Source organism: Nannospalax galili, unplaced genomic scaffold, assembly GCF_000622305.1.
Source record: "Nannospalax galili isolate Female #2095 unplaced genomic scaffold, S.galili_v1.0 scaffold39, whole genome shotgun sequence".
Taxonomy (NCBI): domain Eukaryota; kingdom Metazoa; phylum Chordata; class Mammalia; order Rodentia; family Spalacidae; genus Nannospalax; species Nannospalax galili.
The window spans coordinates 6462435-6480798 of NW_008346683.1; the positions used below are offsets into that span (position 1 = coordinate 6462435).

Below are 18364 nucleotides of genomic sequence, written 5' to 3' on the forward strand. Positions count from 1 at the left end.
CTGACCCGTTCTCAGGCATACTTCTCATCTGATGGGTACTAATTATCCTCTTCTGTTTCTCCCTTTGCATTCACCTACACATATTTTTTTCTTTCTGTTTCCAATTTTCAATGTTAGTTTTTGCAAGCCTTCCCCCACCAACCCTGTTTGTGAGGAAGTGAAACCTTGCATCTATGAGCAGCAAAGATCTCAGTGCACCTAACATGCAGAATGCCTATGGAGCAGAGAAATGCTGGCTTTTTAAACAGAAGCAGATTTTTACAGAAAAAATGCAAGCCTCCTTCAGTTCTTCACTGGACTTAGGGAAACTGCAGAATGCTGCTTCAGACCATAAAAAGGGGAAATTCTCTTGCATTAGACTCCTTCAACATCTGCAACCTGTTTCACACAGCTCTGCAGCAAACACTGTGTGCTGTGCACATTCCTGTGACAGAACAATCTCATCTTCAGTTCCTTCTGGATCCCTCCAAAGGCTCATCAGTTTTGACTGAAGCTCCAGATACATAACATTTGTTTAATCCGCTGACCATCTTTGCCAGTAATAAATCCAGCCAAATACTTGGGAATAAAAATAGGTCCACCAACACCACTGTGAGTCATGACCCGTTGTGCAGAAATAATTCTATGTAGAATCACCTTGTGGTTCATAAGTCATCTGGCATTCTGTTGGGGTCTGTGCAGCTATTGTAGTCCTGAGTTTCATCAGCACCTAAACCAACCATGCCACACAGCTGTCTCCAGGCCTTCCTCTTCAGTCATAAGCCACTAGATCTCTTCCTCTAAGTGGTGATGGATATAGAAGGGGACGATCTCAAGCTCTGCTAGTACCTTGGTCACCTAGAGCAGGAGGAGGAGGGGGAGAATAAGGAGAAGGAGGAGGAAGAGGAGGAAGAGGAGGAGGAAGAAGAAGAGAGGAGGAGGAGGAGGAAGAAGAGAGGAGGAGGAAGAGGTCATTCACAAGGGTGTCTATCATCATTATCTATTCTAGAGGGAGACATGGGATGTCCACCTGACCAGGAGGCATTCTGTCAAAACCACCTTTTCCTCACATGGAAAACCCCACAGGACACTCACAGCAGTCATCAAACATCTCCACAAAACCACCACAATCATAGGATTGACCTATGAGGATGAAAGTTGGGATCATAAGGTTGTACCCTAGGCTGGAGAGATGGCTCAGCAGTTAAGAGCACAGGCTGCTCTTATAGAGGACCCAGGTTTTGTTCCCAGCACCCACATGGTGGCTACTTCTGTAATTCCAGTTCCAGGGGATCTGATGCCATCTTCTGACAGTCACTCTGTGGACATTGCATACACATGGTGCACATACATACATGCAGGCAAAACACTCATACACATACAAAATAATAAAGTTGTGCCCATCCTTTGATGAGAGACTCAAACAGAAGATCGAAGACAATCATTATGCACTCTGCAACCCTACAGGCATTTCTCCAACAGGGACAACTGTCAGGAGAATGAAGACAGCATTCTTGGAAAAGATGGCTTGATTGTTGTCTGAGTGTTCTCTAGGCATTCATATCATCAGACTCCAGCAGTGAGTGATGGTGCCTACTGGCCCTCCTTTACAGCATTATAAATAAAATCTGAGGTACCAGGACTCCACCAATACTGCACGAGGAACACTCAGACAAAGCAAAAGTAACTTGCAAGGCAGATTTTACTTTAGCAAAAGGGTGTGTTGTATGGTCAGTCAGATCAGGCAAACACACAAGACCTGGAAGCTTGATAGGTTTTTACTCCCTAACACAGGACTACTGTGTCTTTTCCCCACTGACTGGGGTCCAGCCTCCAGTCTTCCTTGGTTGACTAGTTTAAAAGAATTGGCACAAAGGAAGGGGGAAGACCTCCACTGCCCCAGGCCATTGAGTTCAGGAATGCATCAGGGCCTTTCTTTAAACAAAAGTTTTACAGTGTGTGGTACAAATTAAAAGATTAGAAGTCCTCGTCATAAACCAAGTTCTACAGTGTTTAATGTTTTTTACAGTGGTAGACATAGTTTTCCTCAGAATTTCTCCAGCTGTTGCAGTATCAGCTCCCATGCTGGGATGCTGGGAGGGAAGCACTGGCATTGTGGTTCACACGGAGACCTTAACACTCTTCCCTCCTTTTCCAGTCACGCGCTGCTATTCATCACTGTTTCTAGATCTTTTAAATACTTCTTCCTCTCTGTATCTTCTGCAGGGTGTTAAGCAAATTCACCATTGGTTTCCTCTGGCTGTTTAGTTTCCATTTCCTGAAATTAAATGGACACAAAAATCCACAGAATGCAAGCAAGTGGGATACAGGCAAGGCACAGACATCGGTGCAGCTGACGGAGGATAATGGTGCCTGCCTAACTCAGATACACTCTCAACAGAAACTTTGCTGAGTGATTCATTCTAGGGGACTGCAGGAGACCCACTGTGCCCCATTGTTATTCCTTCCTTTTCTTTCTAATAATAGACTACCAGATTCTCTTTTTGTTTTTGGTCTTTTTGAGACAGGGTCTCCCTGTAACCCCAGCTGGTCTGGAACTCCTTATGTAGACAAGGCTGACCTTGAACTCAGAGAGATCAGCATGCCTCTGCCTCCCAATGCTGGGATTAAAGACATTCACCACCACACTCGGCTAGTACCTTAACCAATCATTGTTTTATTGAGTTGTATTCACTATTTAATTGGTTTTTAAAGTTAGTATATAAAGTAATGGGCTTCATTGCAGCATTTTTATGCATAAGTGTCATTAAGCTTTGCTCTGAGTCACCTCTCTTGCTGGTTGTGCGTCCCCATCCTTCATGCGCCCTCCCCTCCATGCTGGTTGCCTTCCTCCCACAAAGAGCTTCAGCTTTCATTTCACACCTACTCTGTCACCTTCTCCTTCCCCCTCCCTTGAGATCTCTTCCTCCCTTCTCATGGTCTCTTTCTAGTTTTATGAACTACAAACACACACACACACACACACACACACGTTTATAATTTAAAACTAGCTTCAACCTATGGGAGAAAACCTGCAGCATTTTGCCTGAGTCTGGCCTATTTCCCTTAACATGTGATCCCTTTTCTTGCAAATGTTATAATTTCATATTTCTTTATGGCTGAATTAAATTCCATTGTGTGTGCATGCCACATTGTTTTATCCCTTCACCTGCTGATTCACATCTAGGCTGGTTCCCTTTCCTGTCTATCATGAATAATGCAGCAACAAACATGGTTGTGCAAGTATCTCTGTGGTATGCTGACTTACAGTCCTTCGTTTCTATACCCAGGAGTGGTATAGTAGGTCATATGACAATTTATTTTCAGTGTTTTAAGGAACCTTCATATTGATTTCTTCTGTGGCTGCACAGGTTTATATTCCCACCAATAATGAATAACAGTTCCTCTTTCCCCAGTATGTAGGAACATAATCTGGACCAATGACTTTTAATCAGCCTCAGCAAAACTATGTACTCTACTGTCCTGTGACCTGGGCACCCAATTTTATTTCCTTGGAAACCTCAACTTGGTACTCCACACAAATAGACGATGAATAGATGTGGGAGCTTGAGAATTAACATATCAAAGTACGGAAAGGAAAGGCAGCACACCCACGCACCCATCTCCACTGCACAGGCGAAGGATGGAAAGGATGCATGACCTTGGCTGAATGAGATCTTCTAGAACAAGGGATGAACAGAAACGATGGTCTGTTAAGATAAGGGCAGAACCAAACCTGTACATCCCCATTTGAAGCTGGAGATGGCATTTTGAATAAAATCATGGGTGAGGCCTGACTTGACACAATTCCAGAAATAGTTCCAATAACACAGTTTCAGGAGGTAGATGGCTCCAAGAGATATCTGAGGGAGCGGGTGTCCTCCAAGTTCAGGTCCACTCTTAAAAACTACATTTAGAGTCGGGTTTTTTGTTCAAGTAATTGTAATGTGGCATAATAATGCCGCACAATTGTTTGTTGTCCTTTGTCTTCTTGATACTGAATGGAATGAGATGGAATTCCAAAGTGGTTTTAATGTGCATTTCCTAGATGGCTAAGTACATTCAACACTTTCCAAATATTTACTGACCATTTGTATTCTTCTTTTGAGAAATGTTTTTTCAATTCATTAGCCCATCTATTCATAAGATGATTTGGGGGTTTGGGGGTTTAATTTTCACAGTTTGTTATATAGTCTAGATATTAACCTACTGTCTGATATGTAGTTGGGGGAGATTTTTCATATTCTGTGTCCTGTCACTTTACCCTGATGATTTCTTTGCTATGTAGGGGGGTTTTTTTGGCTTGCTGTTTTCATGAATTGAAATCTTGTCTTTTTTGGGGGGGGGGGTCTTTTTGAGAAAGGGTCTTCCTGTCACCAAAGCTAGCCTGGAACACACTATGTAGACCAGGCTGGCCTCAGTCTCACAGAGATCCACCTGCCTCTGCCTCCCAAGTGCTAGGATTAGAGGTGTCTGCCACCATGCCTGGTCATCTGTCAATTCTTGAGATTCTGTCCTGAGCTACTAGCGTCCTTTCGGAAAAGTTCTTGCCTATATCTTGAAGTGTTTTCTGCTAGTAGTTTCAAAGTTTCAGGTCTCACATTAAGGTCTGTGACCTATTTTGAAATTATTTTTGAGCATGGTGAGGGGCATGGGTCTAGGTTCATTCTTTTACATTCAGGCATCTAGTTTTCCTAGCACCACTTGTTGAGAAGCTTTGCTTTCACTGTCTGCTTTTGACATCCTTGTTAAAAATTTTACTGTTGGGTTTCTTTGGGGGCTCTTATTTTAGTCCGTTGGTCTACATGTCTGTGGTTGCACCAGGACTAGGCTGTTTTTGTCACCATGGCTCTGTAGTATAATTTGAGAACAAGTATTGAAAATGTACCATTTTAAAGTATACAATGCCATGGATTTTAGTGGATTCACAAAGCTGTACAACCATAACCAGTGTTTAATTCCAGAAAACATCACCACCCCAAAAGACCCTCACACATATTAATAATCACTGTCTTCCCTCTGCTCCTAGTGTGAATGAGAATTCCTGGGAAGAAGCTGTTTCTGCAAAGACTAATTGGCTGATTAGAAAATCAGCCATTGTAGAGTTTGAAATGTTGTAAGTCCAGAGCCAAATTATCTTAGGCTCTCTTTAGCCCCCTTAACAGCCATTTGTTGTCCTCTGTACCTGATGTAACAGTCTTTGTGACTTTTAGATAAATCATTCAGAATGTACAACTAGAACACTAGTTTCCCTTGGAATGTATTATTAGTAGCAGACCACTAGCTTCCACCAACCCAAAAGCTAAGCGTGTCATCAGATGGCATCCGAGGCCTATAACAGAGGTTTCCTTGCTTTGCTAGATGGCGCCGCTCTGATGTCTCCACCAGTGTATTTGAGAAGTGCCTTGATTTATGACTTTCTTTTTCTATTACTATAAAATCTTCATGAAACTGCCTCCACACTGGAACATGGAATTTGGGGTAATCTAAAATCTGTGTTCCAGGTCATGGTCACTCATATTTGGCCCCAGAATAAACTCTTTTATCCCCTTTGAGGTAAGAGTTGTGTTTTTGCTTTCACACTAACCTCAATAATCTCTCTCTCCCTCCCTCCCTCCCTCCCTCCCTCCCAACTTCCTCCTAGGGTCTCACGTGCTAAACAAGCACTCTGCTACTAAGCTAAATCCCCTGCCTCTTTTCATTTTTATGACGAGGCAGAAAACTGGTGCCTCCTTCACAGCTCTGAAGTGTTCTCCTGTGCCCAGCTCAGAGCTCTGAGCAAAGGCCACACAGCAGAGAAGGCATTGGATCAAACCTCACTGATCCATGTAGTAATATTAGGCAGAGTATGAGAAGATAGATTTAAGACCGGGCATGGTGGTGCATGCCTTTAATCCCAGCATTCAGGAGGCAGAGGCAGGTGGATCTCTGTGAGTTCAAGGCCAGCCTGGTCTACATAGTGAGTTCCAGGCCAGCTGGGGCTAGAGGGAGACCCTATCCCCAAAAGACCAAAAACAAACAGAAAAAGACAGATTTCAGATTTAAGAGAGTCACAGGGTGGGGCGTTTGGGGGCTAAGGGAAATGAATTTTCAAGGACCACCATAAGCCACGTGTGGAGGGGAATAGAAGGGCACAACAGACCATAGTGACAGGCTTACGGACTAGATCAAGTTGCGGCTTGTGTGCCCTGCTGAGAGAAGCAGACTTCCTGCTGTAGCAAATGGCAGGGTAGAAGGAGGACACAAAAGGACACATCTGAGAGGGTGGGGTGAGGTTACTTTAACTCCAGAGGTGGACTGGAGGAACTGCCTGATGGGGCCTCACCTGCCTGTGTCCCAAGAACACCACTTTCCACCTTCCCTCCTCCACAGACCTCCTGCCTAGCTCACTAGCACTTCTTTGAGCCATAGCAAAGAATTTCATCCTCATTTATTTCACCAAACGACTGACACATGTATCACTTAGCATGCACGATCCCTGTCTCTGTCCAAGGTCGTCACCTCCTTGCTGACTTGGGCCTCCTTCCTTTCATCTACTGCTATCTACTTTGGTCTCCCAATGGCCACTTGCTCCTCCCTTGTCTTCACTTTACCCCAGGCTATCCCTCATTCAGTGTGCATATAACCTGAGAAACAGCCTTGGCTTTCAACTTAGAGTTAATTGGAGTTAGGTTTCTGCCATTTGTAGCTGAGAAAGACCTGATTAATAACAGACAAGTGCCAACTTGCCCAAATCTGCAGCATCTCCTAGCTTAGAGCAAGCAAGCACACAGAGCCACCTTCCCCTTTGACTGTCACCAGTGCAGTGACATCCTCCTCAGCCATTACTTCATCAGAAAATCTCTGGAATCATGTCGTCCTTCCATTGTTCTTGTTTTGCTTTGCTTTGCTTTGCTTTGCTTTGGTTTTGTTTTGCTTTGTTTTGTTTTGTTTTGTTTTGTTTTGTTTTGTTTTGTTTTGTTTTGTTTTGTGAGACTAGGTCTCCCCGTAGCCCCAGCTAGCCTGGAACTCGTTATGTAGACCAGGCTGAACTTCCATTGTTTTTGAAAACACACCATCTTACTTTCAAATAAAACTGTTTTCCTCACGTTCTCCCTATATTCCTATCAGCAAATCTGAAGGTCACTCTCCAGCCATTCTTGGCTGAACTTTTAGCTACCCTTGACTTTGTCAATTCTTTCTAAAACTCTTTTAGGAGGTGACTGTCTCTGTTTCCTTCTTAAAAGGCTTCTAGGATGGCATATTTGTCTTCATCCTAACTCAGCAGTCTGGATCTTGCTTGAAGGTCAGTCCTCCAACCTCTCTCCTCTTTCATGTCTTTATTCAACTACTAAGAATAAATGAATAATAAATAAATGAATGTCATCCACCCACATGATTTAAATACCAGCCACATGCTGGTGACTTATACCTTCAGCCCCAGTCTCCATCCCAAATTCCAGAGGAGGGTATCCAACACCCCTACATGTTGTCTAAAAGGCATCTCTGGTGCACTGGTCCACACAGAAAGGTCAATACCACCACCAATCTGCTCCTTCCAGTGTTTCCCACCTCAGTAAATAGCAGGATATGGGCCAGATTCTCCATTTCTCTCTCACTCTACCACCAGCACAATAAAGTCCATGTAGATTTCAGGACTTCTCACCATTTCCTCCAATACAGTACCATAGACCATGACTCTGACTGTGGCTTTTCTAAGCCATGTTACAGTTATACCTGAGTAAAGAAATGCCCTGACTCACAGTGTTCATTTTAAGGGTCAGAGTGGACCTGAACTCTGAGAACTTGTTTCTTCAGATGTCTCAGGGAACTGTGCTCTTTACCCAGACCTCACTCATTCTTTTATTCAAACAGTATCTCTAGCAGGAATTGGGGAAGTAGAAGCTAGAATCCACCCTTATTTTATCAGAGAATCTTGTCCTTTGATCCCCAGGGCCTAGAATATCACACACACTATTACAGACAGACTTTTCAATTCTTCTCCTTGTTTTCAATGAGAAAAAACATGCTGCTTTCAACACTTTGGTATGTTAATCATGCACACTCACATTCATTCACTATTTTGGGTGGAGGGCAAGGTGGGGTCCTGAGGGATTAAAGTCAGGTGCTCAGGTCTCAAGAAGGGCAGATGGCTCAGTGAGCTTGTTTACAACATTTACTTTACAAGGTTAGGTAAAAGTCATTAGACCAGATTATGTCATATTGTAAGTCATTCCTAGGCCAGACCTCACAGTCTTGCTTCAATTATTGCCACAGCTTCTTTAGAACATGAATAAATACTTTAAACATGCAAATCAGCCCTTGTCACTCAGCTGCTCATATTTGGAATACCCTCCTGTCCACACAAGACAATATACAAAGCCCTTCCCCTTGACTGGGGTCCTCTGTGACCTAAGGCTTGGCAGCTCTTTGACCATATCCCTTCCCATTCTTCCCTCCCTTACTTTAGCCCCACTGGCCTTTCCTCAAACTACTGAGCATGCACCAGGGCCTTTGCACTTGCTTTTTCCTTCAGGCTTGGTTTGTTCACTTACTTTATTCAATTCTCAGCCCAAATGCTGGCTACCTCAAAGAATCCTTGCTGTTCAGCCCACTGCGCAGGATTCTCTATTCCTTTACTAAGTGTTATCACAGGCTTATTTATTATTATTACTCTCCCTATTCCAATGTAAGCTCTCTTAGGTAGAGGACTTCCATTTGCTGCAGGTTACACACTCAGCTTCTAGAGGAGGGTCGGCACAGTGAGTAAGAACCTCCAGCACCACAGTATCAAATGAAAAGAGATTCATAGAAACACTTTAAAAACTACATAGTGCTAATCACATGGAAGGTATGATAGCACACACTGGATTTTCAATAAGCACTCATCAAGCAACTGCCTGTGTGTTCAGTAATATGTGAGGCACTAAAGTTTGAGGAATAAGTAAGACACAGGTCCTGCTCACTCTACCTGTAAAGTTGGGAACTGAATAGAAGTAGTGTTCTAGAACTATCTAACCAAGTCCTGCTACAGCATACTGCAGGACAGGATGATTTATTTTGCTTAGGATGGTGTGAACAAATGAAGGCTTCACACATGCACATAGACACACAGACACAGACACAGTCACATGAAGATTGGATTTGCAGGTTGTTGTTGGGCTTGCCAGAAGAAAAGCACGAGGAAGCACACTGCGAACACAGGAAAGAATGTCAGTGTGGGGGCACAACCATGGATGGTTCGTCATCTTCCCGACAGCTTTCCTAATTTCTACTTTTCTCTCACCTCCTGGAAGCCTCAGTTCTTCTCTGATCTGGCTCCCCTGGGTACCTTTTGTGTCTCCCTGTCACCCACTCCCCTTTGACCTTAGGGAGAAAGGCTATTATATTCCATACAGTTCAGTCTCTCTGCCCAGGACCACAGCAACTCTAGACCATCCATCTTTGAATCATCTGTCCAGAGACTTCAGATAATGTTGGTGGACTGAAATCCAGCCTCACAATAGTTTCACAGGGACACAAACGATTTAATGAAGCACTTGAGATATTTTGTTTACATAAACTTCCTCTTACATAATTGAGAGCACAAGGGAGAGACTGTGCTTAGTGAGTAGCAGTGGCTATTACAAAAAGAATGACCGGATGAAATAATGAAATGGATTTAAACAATTTATAAATATATTGCTAGATTTTGTTTTGTAATTAGTTGTTTTGAATTTGGGATACAGTTCCACTTAGAAACAATGTTATAAATGGCACTTAAATACCAAGAAATCCCAATAAGGCTGTTCAGCCCATAATGTAGCAATGAATTGCAGAAAAGTAATAGAGTTGTATAAGAAAGTGGTTTAAACAGTTTTGAATAATGATGTTCAAAGAAAGGTAATTTTAATTAGCAGATGATATATGAAAAATATGAACCCCCCACAACAATGGGGCATCTGAGCCCTATCAAGCATTCTGGAGGGCGCTGTCTCTAATGCCTATTTTCCAGTAAAAATGAGTACACTTATTCCCTTTAGCATAACCATATTCTTGTGATATTCTTTTGAGTCTGGTTCTGAGAAAGGGGATTCTGCTCGAGAGACTCTGGAAGATTATAAGAAGATGAACTTAATTCAATAGCATTTGGCGGGAAAATAAAGGAAAGAAACACCACATGAGCATGATTCTTCTTGAAAGAATATGGTGGTGAGGGGGAAAAGAGTCTAGATGGGAGCCATAAAATAACTCAGAATAGGCTGGTACTGGCTAGAACCAAGGGAATAATGACTTTGGAGTTTGCATTCAGAGGTGTTTGAAATATGCATTCTTTTATAGAATCTGGTGGTGTCTTAGTTACTTTTACTGTTGCTGTGATTAAAATACCCTGACAAAAGCAACTTATAGGAAAAGAGGCTTTTTGGGGGGTTTACAGTTGGAGGGTACAGTCCATCCTGGTGGGGATTCCTAGAGGCAGGAGTTTCACACTGCACCTGCAGTCAGGAAGCAGAGAGCAATGGAATTCTCATGCTCAGCTCCTTTCTCCTTTTTATGCACTCCAGGATTCAAGGCCAGGGAATGATGCTACCACTTTAGGGTGATTCTTCCTACTTCAACTGAGATAATCCCTCACTGGCTTTGGAACACTACCCTATACCTAGGTAATTCTAGATCCTGTCAATTTTACAATCAACTCTATCACAGGTAAATTTCCACTTAAGGTAGAATTCGTGGAGGTGGAATTTATGTAGTAACATATTCTTCTGGTTGATTTTTATGACATTATCAGTGAGCAGATATTATTGATTACTAAAGAAGGAAATTGAGACCCTTGCTTTTAATATAAACAGATGTCAAGTTCCCTTCCTCATGTCTATCCCTTTCTTTTCTCTAGCCTTCACTGTATGGTCCTAACCAAATTATTTTATTCTCTGCAGGCTATTCTCATGTTTAAATAACAGCACAAAACCAGATTATCTACTCTTTGCAATTCTCAAAATTTTATTATGAAATTGTCCAAAATGATAAACCATAACAGACCAGGAGGCCGAGACCTAATTATATGGCCCAAATCAAATAGAAGTGAACTCTAAATATCACAGATGATTGTTTTTTCCCCCCTAGACTTTGGTAATCTCCGAGGAGCTGTTTGGGTGGTAGAGATCTATGTAGTAAAATTGGTATGAGCCATGTAGAGCTGTCTTGGATTAGCAGTTAAGAGCACTGGCTTTTCTTGCAGAAGACAGGGGTTTGAATCCCAGTACCCCGATCCTGTCTGACAACCATCTGTCACTCCAGTTCCAGGGAATCTGATGCCCTCTTCTGTCTTCCCTGGGCTCTGCCTGGCTCAGGTGCTTTTACATACATGCAGGCATAACACTCATACACATAAAATTAAAATTTTTCTTAGATTAAAAAAGAGCTCAGGGGCTAAGGAGATAAAGGCCCTTAACACCTCCAAGCCTAAGAACCTTTAACATTCAGAACCCACAAGGTTGGAAAGAGAGAACTGATTCTCACAAGTTGTTCTTGACCTACAAATACACACTTACTGAATAAATAAATGCAATAAAAATAAAATTATAATAAAAAAGAGAGAGAGTCCACGGACACGGATGTGGCTCTGAAGGTAAAGAGCTTGCGAACGCAGCACGCACAATACGGGTCCCAGCACTCCACATAAACCGGGTTGGAGGAGTATGGCAGCTATCTCGGCACTTGGGAGGATCAGTTCAGTCTCAGCTACATACACGAGTTCCGCGCCAGCCTGGGCTACAAAAAATACCGTCTCAAAAAAAAAAAAAAAAAAAAGGCCAGAGAACAGCCTCAAAATCTGTTCACTCTTCTCTCCTCCCACTCAGCAGGCTTTCTAAGAACCATAAGGAGATAAAAGCTAATCTGTCCTCTTCGAGGTCCCCTTTACAAAGTCCGAACCGCCCAGCCCTGGTGGCTACAGGCCGGGCGGAAGCGCGGCCGCCACACTTCCGGTGTCCAGCCAGGCGCTGGCCACACTTCCTGACGATGTGGGCTCAGGGGGGCCGGGCGTAGGGGAGGGCCGTGGGTGGCGGCCACTGGGCAGGCGCGGGTGCTGAGCGGCCAGTCGCCCGAGTGCTGCGCGTCCCCTGTCCCGCGTCCCGCTTGCTGCCCGCCCGCCGCGCCATGCCCGCCGTGGACAAGCTGCTGCTGGAGGAGGCGCTGCAGGACAGCCCCCAGGTATACTGGGGGAGGCCGGGCGGAGCTGGGAGTCCCGGGACCCTCGGAGCCCGGGGACCCTGGGTGCCCATCACTTGCCAGCCGAGTGCTCGCCTGGTCCTCGGTGAAGTCGGGGTCGTCATTGCCCAGTCTCACTGGACTCTTAGGACCATCCGATGAGAAGTTTCCTTTATAGCAGTGGTGCAGAGGAAGACTGCAGCCCTGTGACCACGGCGACTGTATTACTCCTGATGCCACGGGACCTGGGGCATTTAGGGGCCCGAGTGGGAAGCAGAGAAAACCTGGATCCATTGCCCAGCCGTCTCAGGCCTTCCTTTGGCACTGTTTTCCACTGGTGAAGATAAAATTACACCACTTGCCCCATTTGTGGCACGGGGGTGGGAGGGGACTTCATTAGTACCCATGAGATGTGAGTCAAGTCGTTTGCTCTTGGGGATGAAAACTGGCAGGCCGATAGAGCAAACGAGTGCGGAATGATTAGTTGTAATCATTAGTTCTCCGGGAAGCTAATGTTCTTCCTTTAATGTCCTCCCACCGCCTTCCTAGCTCCTCTCCTGGTACTGCATCCTTGGCTCATTTAAATAAGTATCTTGATTCCCTAGTGTCTCAGCCCTTGAAAATTTAGAATAGGATTAAGCTTTTCCTTCCACAGTTTCCCTTCTTTTTGAGTTCCTTCCCTTTTCCTCCTGAGTGCATTGGCTGATCCTTTGATAGCCTTTACCTACATTCTGCACCTCTCCCTTATAGAATAAATCAGCAGGGCTGTGTGCACCTGCATTGTGTGCTCATTTCTGTGTGATCACCCCTGTGTTAGGCATGTAAGGAACTGTAAGCAAGCTCTGATAATGATTATTACTTGTTCTTTTTTTTTTTTTTTTTGTACAGGATCTCACTATATAGTCCTAGCCGGCCTGAGACTTGCTATGTAGGCCATGCTGGCCTTGAACTAACATCCTGAGTGCTGGGATTATGAGTATCTGCTACTGCACCCAGCCTATTTTTTATTTATTTAATTTTTTATGAATAGGCATTGACTAGGCTAACTTTTCAACGGCCTGTTTATATACTCTAGACTTTGGGCGTTTGATCTCTACCAGAGCCTGTGGTGGAAGGCATTTCTCCCATCCTTACCTGTTTTGTGGGATCTGAGCATAAGCATGTGGAAGTCACATGGGGAACAGGGATTTCCATTTACTTTGCTGTTGTGGACACTGAGGCACAAAGATAGACTATTTTCCTAGCCAGTCGTGATGGCGACTGAGGCAGGTGACAGAAGTGGTACTGATTGTCCCTGTAGTCCTCACAGACACGTTTTAGGATCTCCATGAATGAATGTACATGATTCTGGATGCCATAAAGGCTGTGCTCAGGGTAAGGACATTGGTGAAGGATTGGAAGACCTTGGTTGCAATTCTGTCTCTCACACTAACTTACCTTGTGGTTTGGGCAAGTTACTGAACTCCCCATGCTATGGTTAGCTCCATTTTCTCATCTACCAAAGTTCTACAAAAAACAAAGACTATGGAACAGATGGGCTGGGTCTAGCAGCTTAAAATTCTGCCCTATCTACATGGTTTGCCGCTTTGAGCTGGCTTAGGGGAAAAGAGTTTAGAGGCTGTCATTCCCATCCCATGTTAATTAAAAAATTTTTTTAATTAAAAAATTTAAATTTAGATTAAAAGTTAATTAAAAATTTTTTTTCTTAAATTTTCACTTTAGTAAATAAAGGTTTATTATTAGATTTTTGACTTCCCTGGAAGGTTATGAAGTTCTCATTTAATTCTACCATTTGTTTTGCTGTTATTTCTTGTAAGGAATATTTTTTAACATTTTTTGTTTATTCTTTGACAATTTCATATGCATATACAATATATCTTGGTCATATCCACCTTCTGTTTTCCCCTTCCTTTTCTTTGAGGCTCTTTAGACCTATCCCTCTCCCACCTCCATGTCTTCCTTTTTCCCCCTTTCTTAATAACTCACTAAATCTAATTAGTGCTTCCTGTATTTACATGGGTGTGGGGCCATCCACTGGTGCATGGGCAACTTACCAGCAACCACACCCCCAAAGAAAACTGACCCTTCCTTTCCCAGCAGCCATCCTCAGCCAACTGCTCCACAGCTGAGGGTTAGGGCCTCCTTGAGTTCTTCTATTCCATGCTGGAATGTTGACTGGCATGATCTTGTGCAGGTCACCACATTGCTGGGAGTTCATGAGTAGAACGGCCACGTCACGTCTAAAAGATAGCATTTCACAGCACTCTTCCCCATTCTTTATGCCCCCTCTTCCATGATGTTCCCTGGTAGGGGGGAGGGAGAGAGGGAGGGAGGGAGGGAGAGAGAGAGAGGGGCGGGTAATATGAATCATAGTACAAATGGGAATGGAGATCAGAAGACAACTTATGGGAGTCACTTCTCTTTCCACCTTGTGAGTTCCAGGGATCAAACTCAGGTCATCAGGTTTGGCAACAAGCACCTCTTCCCACTGAGCCATTTACAGGAAGTTTGTCTTTTTTGTTGAGATGTGCTCTCTCTATGTGGTTGCTGTGCAGAATGGAAAATGGAATTAACAGGGTCTTTCGTAATCCTCAGAGCATGGTTAGCACTCTTTTGTACATGGCACGGCCTAATTGTAGCTTTATTCCAGTGAGATCCAGAGACATGGACCTGGAAGGAATACATTTCTTTCATTTTAAGAGAATTAATTAAAAATAAGTTGTAAATGCCTTGAATTCAAGGGTGTCAGTCCAACCTTTTGGCTTCTCTGGGCCACATCATTATCTTCAGAGTTTACACTGGAGAGCCATATAGTCGAGCTACAAAAAAATGGGAAATTTCTTCATGTTTTAAGTAAGTATGAGTCTGTGTTGGGCTGCATTCACAGCTCTCTTGGGCCATGGATTGGACATGCTTGGTCTGGATCCTGCATTTTATATGCCAAGTGCTATTCTAAATGCTTTACCTATATTAGTTTTCTCAACTGTCTTTTGAGGTAGACCATCTAGTAAAATGGCCCAGGAACAGAGAAGTTAAATACCTTGCCCAGGATTGTACTCTAAAGTGACAGAGTCAGAATTGGAACCCAGGCAGCCTGCATATAGAGGGATTTTGCTTTTGTGGTACAGGGGATTGAATCCAGGGCCTTGTGCAGTGATTGGCAAGCACTCTATCACTGAGTTCCATCTCCAGCTTGGGGTATTGTTTAAGTTGCCCCGTTACCTAACACCTGGCTGTCCTGTGGCCACAAATGTTTTACCAGAGGAAAAGCTCCCAAGATGCACTCAGTTTGTTTCCTCTAGTTTTATGTCGAAGAGCTATGAGGATTGCTTAAGTAACCTGTTTGCACAGGACTAATTAAATGAACACAAAAGCTTTTGTATTTCAACTCAAGTGACCTGAGAAATGCTGAATAGAAGTTGACTGGCTATAGACACAACTATTCATTTCCTCCTCTTCAATGTGCAGTGCTGCATGTTGCATTGCAAAACGGGTCTGTGTGACTATGCATGTATTTCTGCTGATCTTTGATACGAGTGTTGTAGGGATGAAGAGTTGCTCCCCGTGGTTGCTGCTTGTGAGCCTCTGCCCTCTAGCCAGGCACTGCTGGCTGCTGGGAAAATGACCATCAACCAGATAAGCATACCTGCCCTTGACTGGCTCACAGTCTATTCCCAAGGCAGATAAAGTAAGGTAGCCAGAGCTCTAGTACTGCTGTAATCAATAGGGACAGGGACACAGCTTTGAGCCCCAGCAGGTATTTTGCGCCCTTGTCAGAGGCGTGCTTTCTTATCCTGTAAGCAGTGTGCTTTTGAGATAAGGTGGAGATGAAGTTCTGTTGCCTGAGCTTTTTGGTGTTTTGCTTTGTGCTTTGTTTCTTTGGCAGTTGGCATGACTGACAGAAACGAAAGCCTTGGTTCTGAAATTATACAGTGGCCTAGCTGGGAACAGTCTGCCCCAAGCAATCAGTCCTTTCTTTATCTCAGCGAGATGCCTGAAAACACGATGACTGGTTTTGTGTGGCCTCATTGTAGAGGGAGCTTGTCCCATAGCTCTGTTTATAAGATGTTTTCCCATTCAGAGACTTGGGTCTGCTATTTCTTTCCCTCCTCCAAACTAGGGGATAAAATCTGTGTTTAATTTAAAATTTTTTAATTAAAAATTATTTTATGTGTATGAATGGTTTGCCTGAATGTATGTAAGTGCACTTGTGTCATGCAGTGCCCAAGGAGGCCAGAAGAGGGTGTTGGATCCCTTGGAACTGGAGTTAGGGACAGTTGTTAACTGTGATGTTGGTGCTAGGAACTGAACCTGGGTCCTTTATAATAGCAGCCAGTGCTCTTTACTGCTGAGACTTCTCCTCAGCCCCTTGTTTTTGTTTTTTTATTTGTTTTTTTGAGACATGGTCTTGCTATGTAGCTGACCAGGAACACACTATGTAGACCAGTCTGGTCCTAAAATTCACAGAGATCTGCCTGCCTCTGCCTCTGCCTCCTGAGTGCTAGGATCAAAGGCATTGCCACTTTTTTTTTTTTTTTAAAACAAAAGGACCAAATTAAGCATGGCGTGGTGGCACATGCCTTTGGTTCCAGTGCCCTAGCCCTCTAGAGACAGAGGCAGGTGGATGCCTGTCTACATAGTGAGTTCCAGGCCAGCTGAGGCTACAGGGAGATGGTCTAAAAAAAAATTAAATAATAAATAAATAAACAGATTATCAATGCTTTAAAATTGGGCCATTACACAGTTGCCTGCTATGGAGAAAGTCAGGACTATTTGATTAGGTAACATCCTGGATGTTTACTCTTACACAAAGGACCAACGTGGAGCTGAGGTGAGGCAGTGCTTGGTTTTGTTTTCGCTGACTACTGCTGCTCCTGAGAAGTAGAGTATGGAGAAAGGGTGGAGCCCTAGCCTGAGCTAGCCACTGTTGCCTGGGTTTTCATTCAACCTCTCAGCTTGTGTTTGAACATAGTCGTTAAACTGAGACTAAAAATAACTCCTCGGTTGATTGTCCTGAAGAGTGAACAGCAGACGCCTGCCAGCGTGCCACAGTAACTCCATCAAGGATTGCCCGTGTTATCTTTTTTAAATGGTGTACACCAATTTGGCCCTTTTTGTGGGATTCTGAGTGATAGATAAAGTAGCCTATGGATGAATCTGGTTGATCGGGAGAAAGCACCAGAACACAGATAAAATGCCGTTGGAATAGAGTTTATTAGCAAAGGAACATATGGGACAGATTCCCTTCTGGGCAGCCCAGGTCATGAGCTGGGGTCTTTTAAAGGGGGAGGCTTCTGGGGGTTGCAGAAGGCTGTAAAATATATATTTTTTAAAAAGTTGGGGGGGCAGGAGAGTGGGACTGTTAAAACCTGCCCTCTTTAGAGATCAAAGGGGAAGCCTGCTGTGTTGGCCAAACAGTGGAGAAAAGTCTGCTTCTCTTAACTTCAAAGACCAGGGTGCTTTTCTCAGAGGCTTGGGAGGTCTGTGAGGCCCTGTTGGTGAGGGGGCGGGGCTATCTGAACCTTAACACTGAGCCGCTAGCATGCCTTTGCTTGGCGTTTCTTCTCATCCTTATGTTTGAGAGCATCCCTGCTACTCCACTCATTTGGCCACACTAGCTGCCGTGACTGTGTGTGTGGCACAGAGTGTCCCAGGCAGCTGGGTGTTTTCTTCCCCCCAGGAGTGATCACTATCTAGTTAAATTCAGAAGAGAAGGCTAGAGTTTCCCTGTCAGTTCTACAGTCACATGCCCAGAATGTTCAAACAACAAAACACTGTGATACAGTTCTCCTGCAGTTATCATAGATGAGAATGGGGTGATCAGAGAGAATCTAGCTCCTGTCAGTCCCTGTCCTGGACTGTGCACCACAGAGCATACCCACTGATGAGACTCTCACTGCTGGTGAGCAAGCCACCCTTGCAATGGACCTGAATTTATAGTTCAACCCCACTACTTCCCAGCAGTGGGAGGCTGAACACATTTTAAAACTTCACTGATCCTCTGTTTCATCTTTTGTAAAACGGGCTAATGTAACCATTGTATCTGCTTATATGGTTGTTGGATTAGATACAGTAACAGATGCTTCCTGCCTATCAGTGTCTGACAGGGTTACACAGCAAATGTCATTGTGGTTCTTTGCATCATCTTTGTGCAGAACATTTATGTCCTTAGCTCTCTTGTATATTATTCCTCAGAGTACGAAAAGCAATACAT

The 18364-nt window shown here is 43.9% G+C and overlaps 1 protein-coding gene and 1 pseudogene across 2 annotated transcripts in view; one reads left to right on the top strand and one right to left on the bottom strand.

The window, feature by feature from the left end:
- Positions 1-446: 446 nt before the first annotated feature.
- LOC115072035 lies at positions 447-2793 on the bottom strand (annotated as a pseudogene).
- Positions 2794-11993: 9200 nt separating this feature from the next.
- Positions 11994-18364, top strand: part of Appl2 (adaptor protein, phosphotyrosine interacting with PH domain and leucine zipper 2) — a 52511-nt gene continuing 46140 nt past the window's right edge. For both annotated transcript variants that reach the window (XM_008843131.3, XM_017800618.2), the window contains exon 1: positions 11994-12153. In XM_008843131.3, coding sequence (XP_008841353.1) covers positions 12100-12153 — 54 coding nt within the window. In that variant the 5' untranslated portion in view covers positions 11994-12099. The remainder of the gene's footprint in view (positions 12154-18364) is intronic.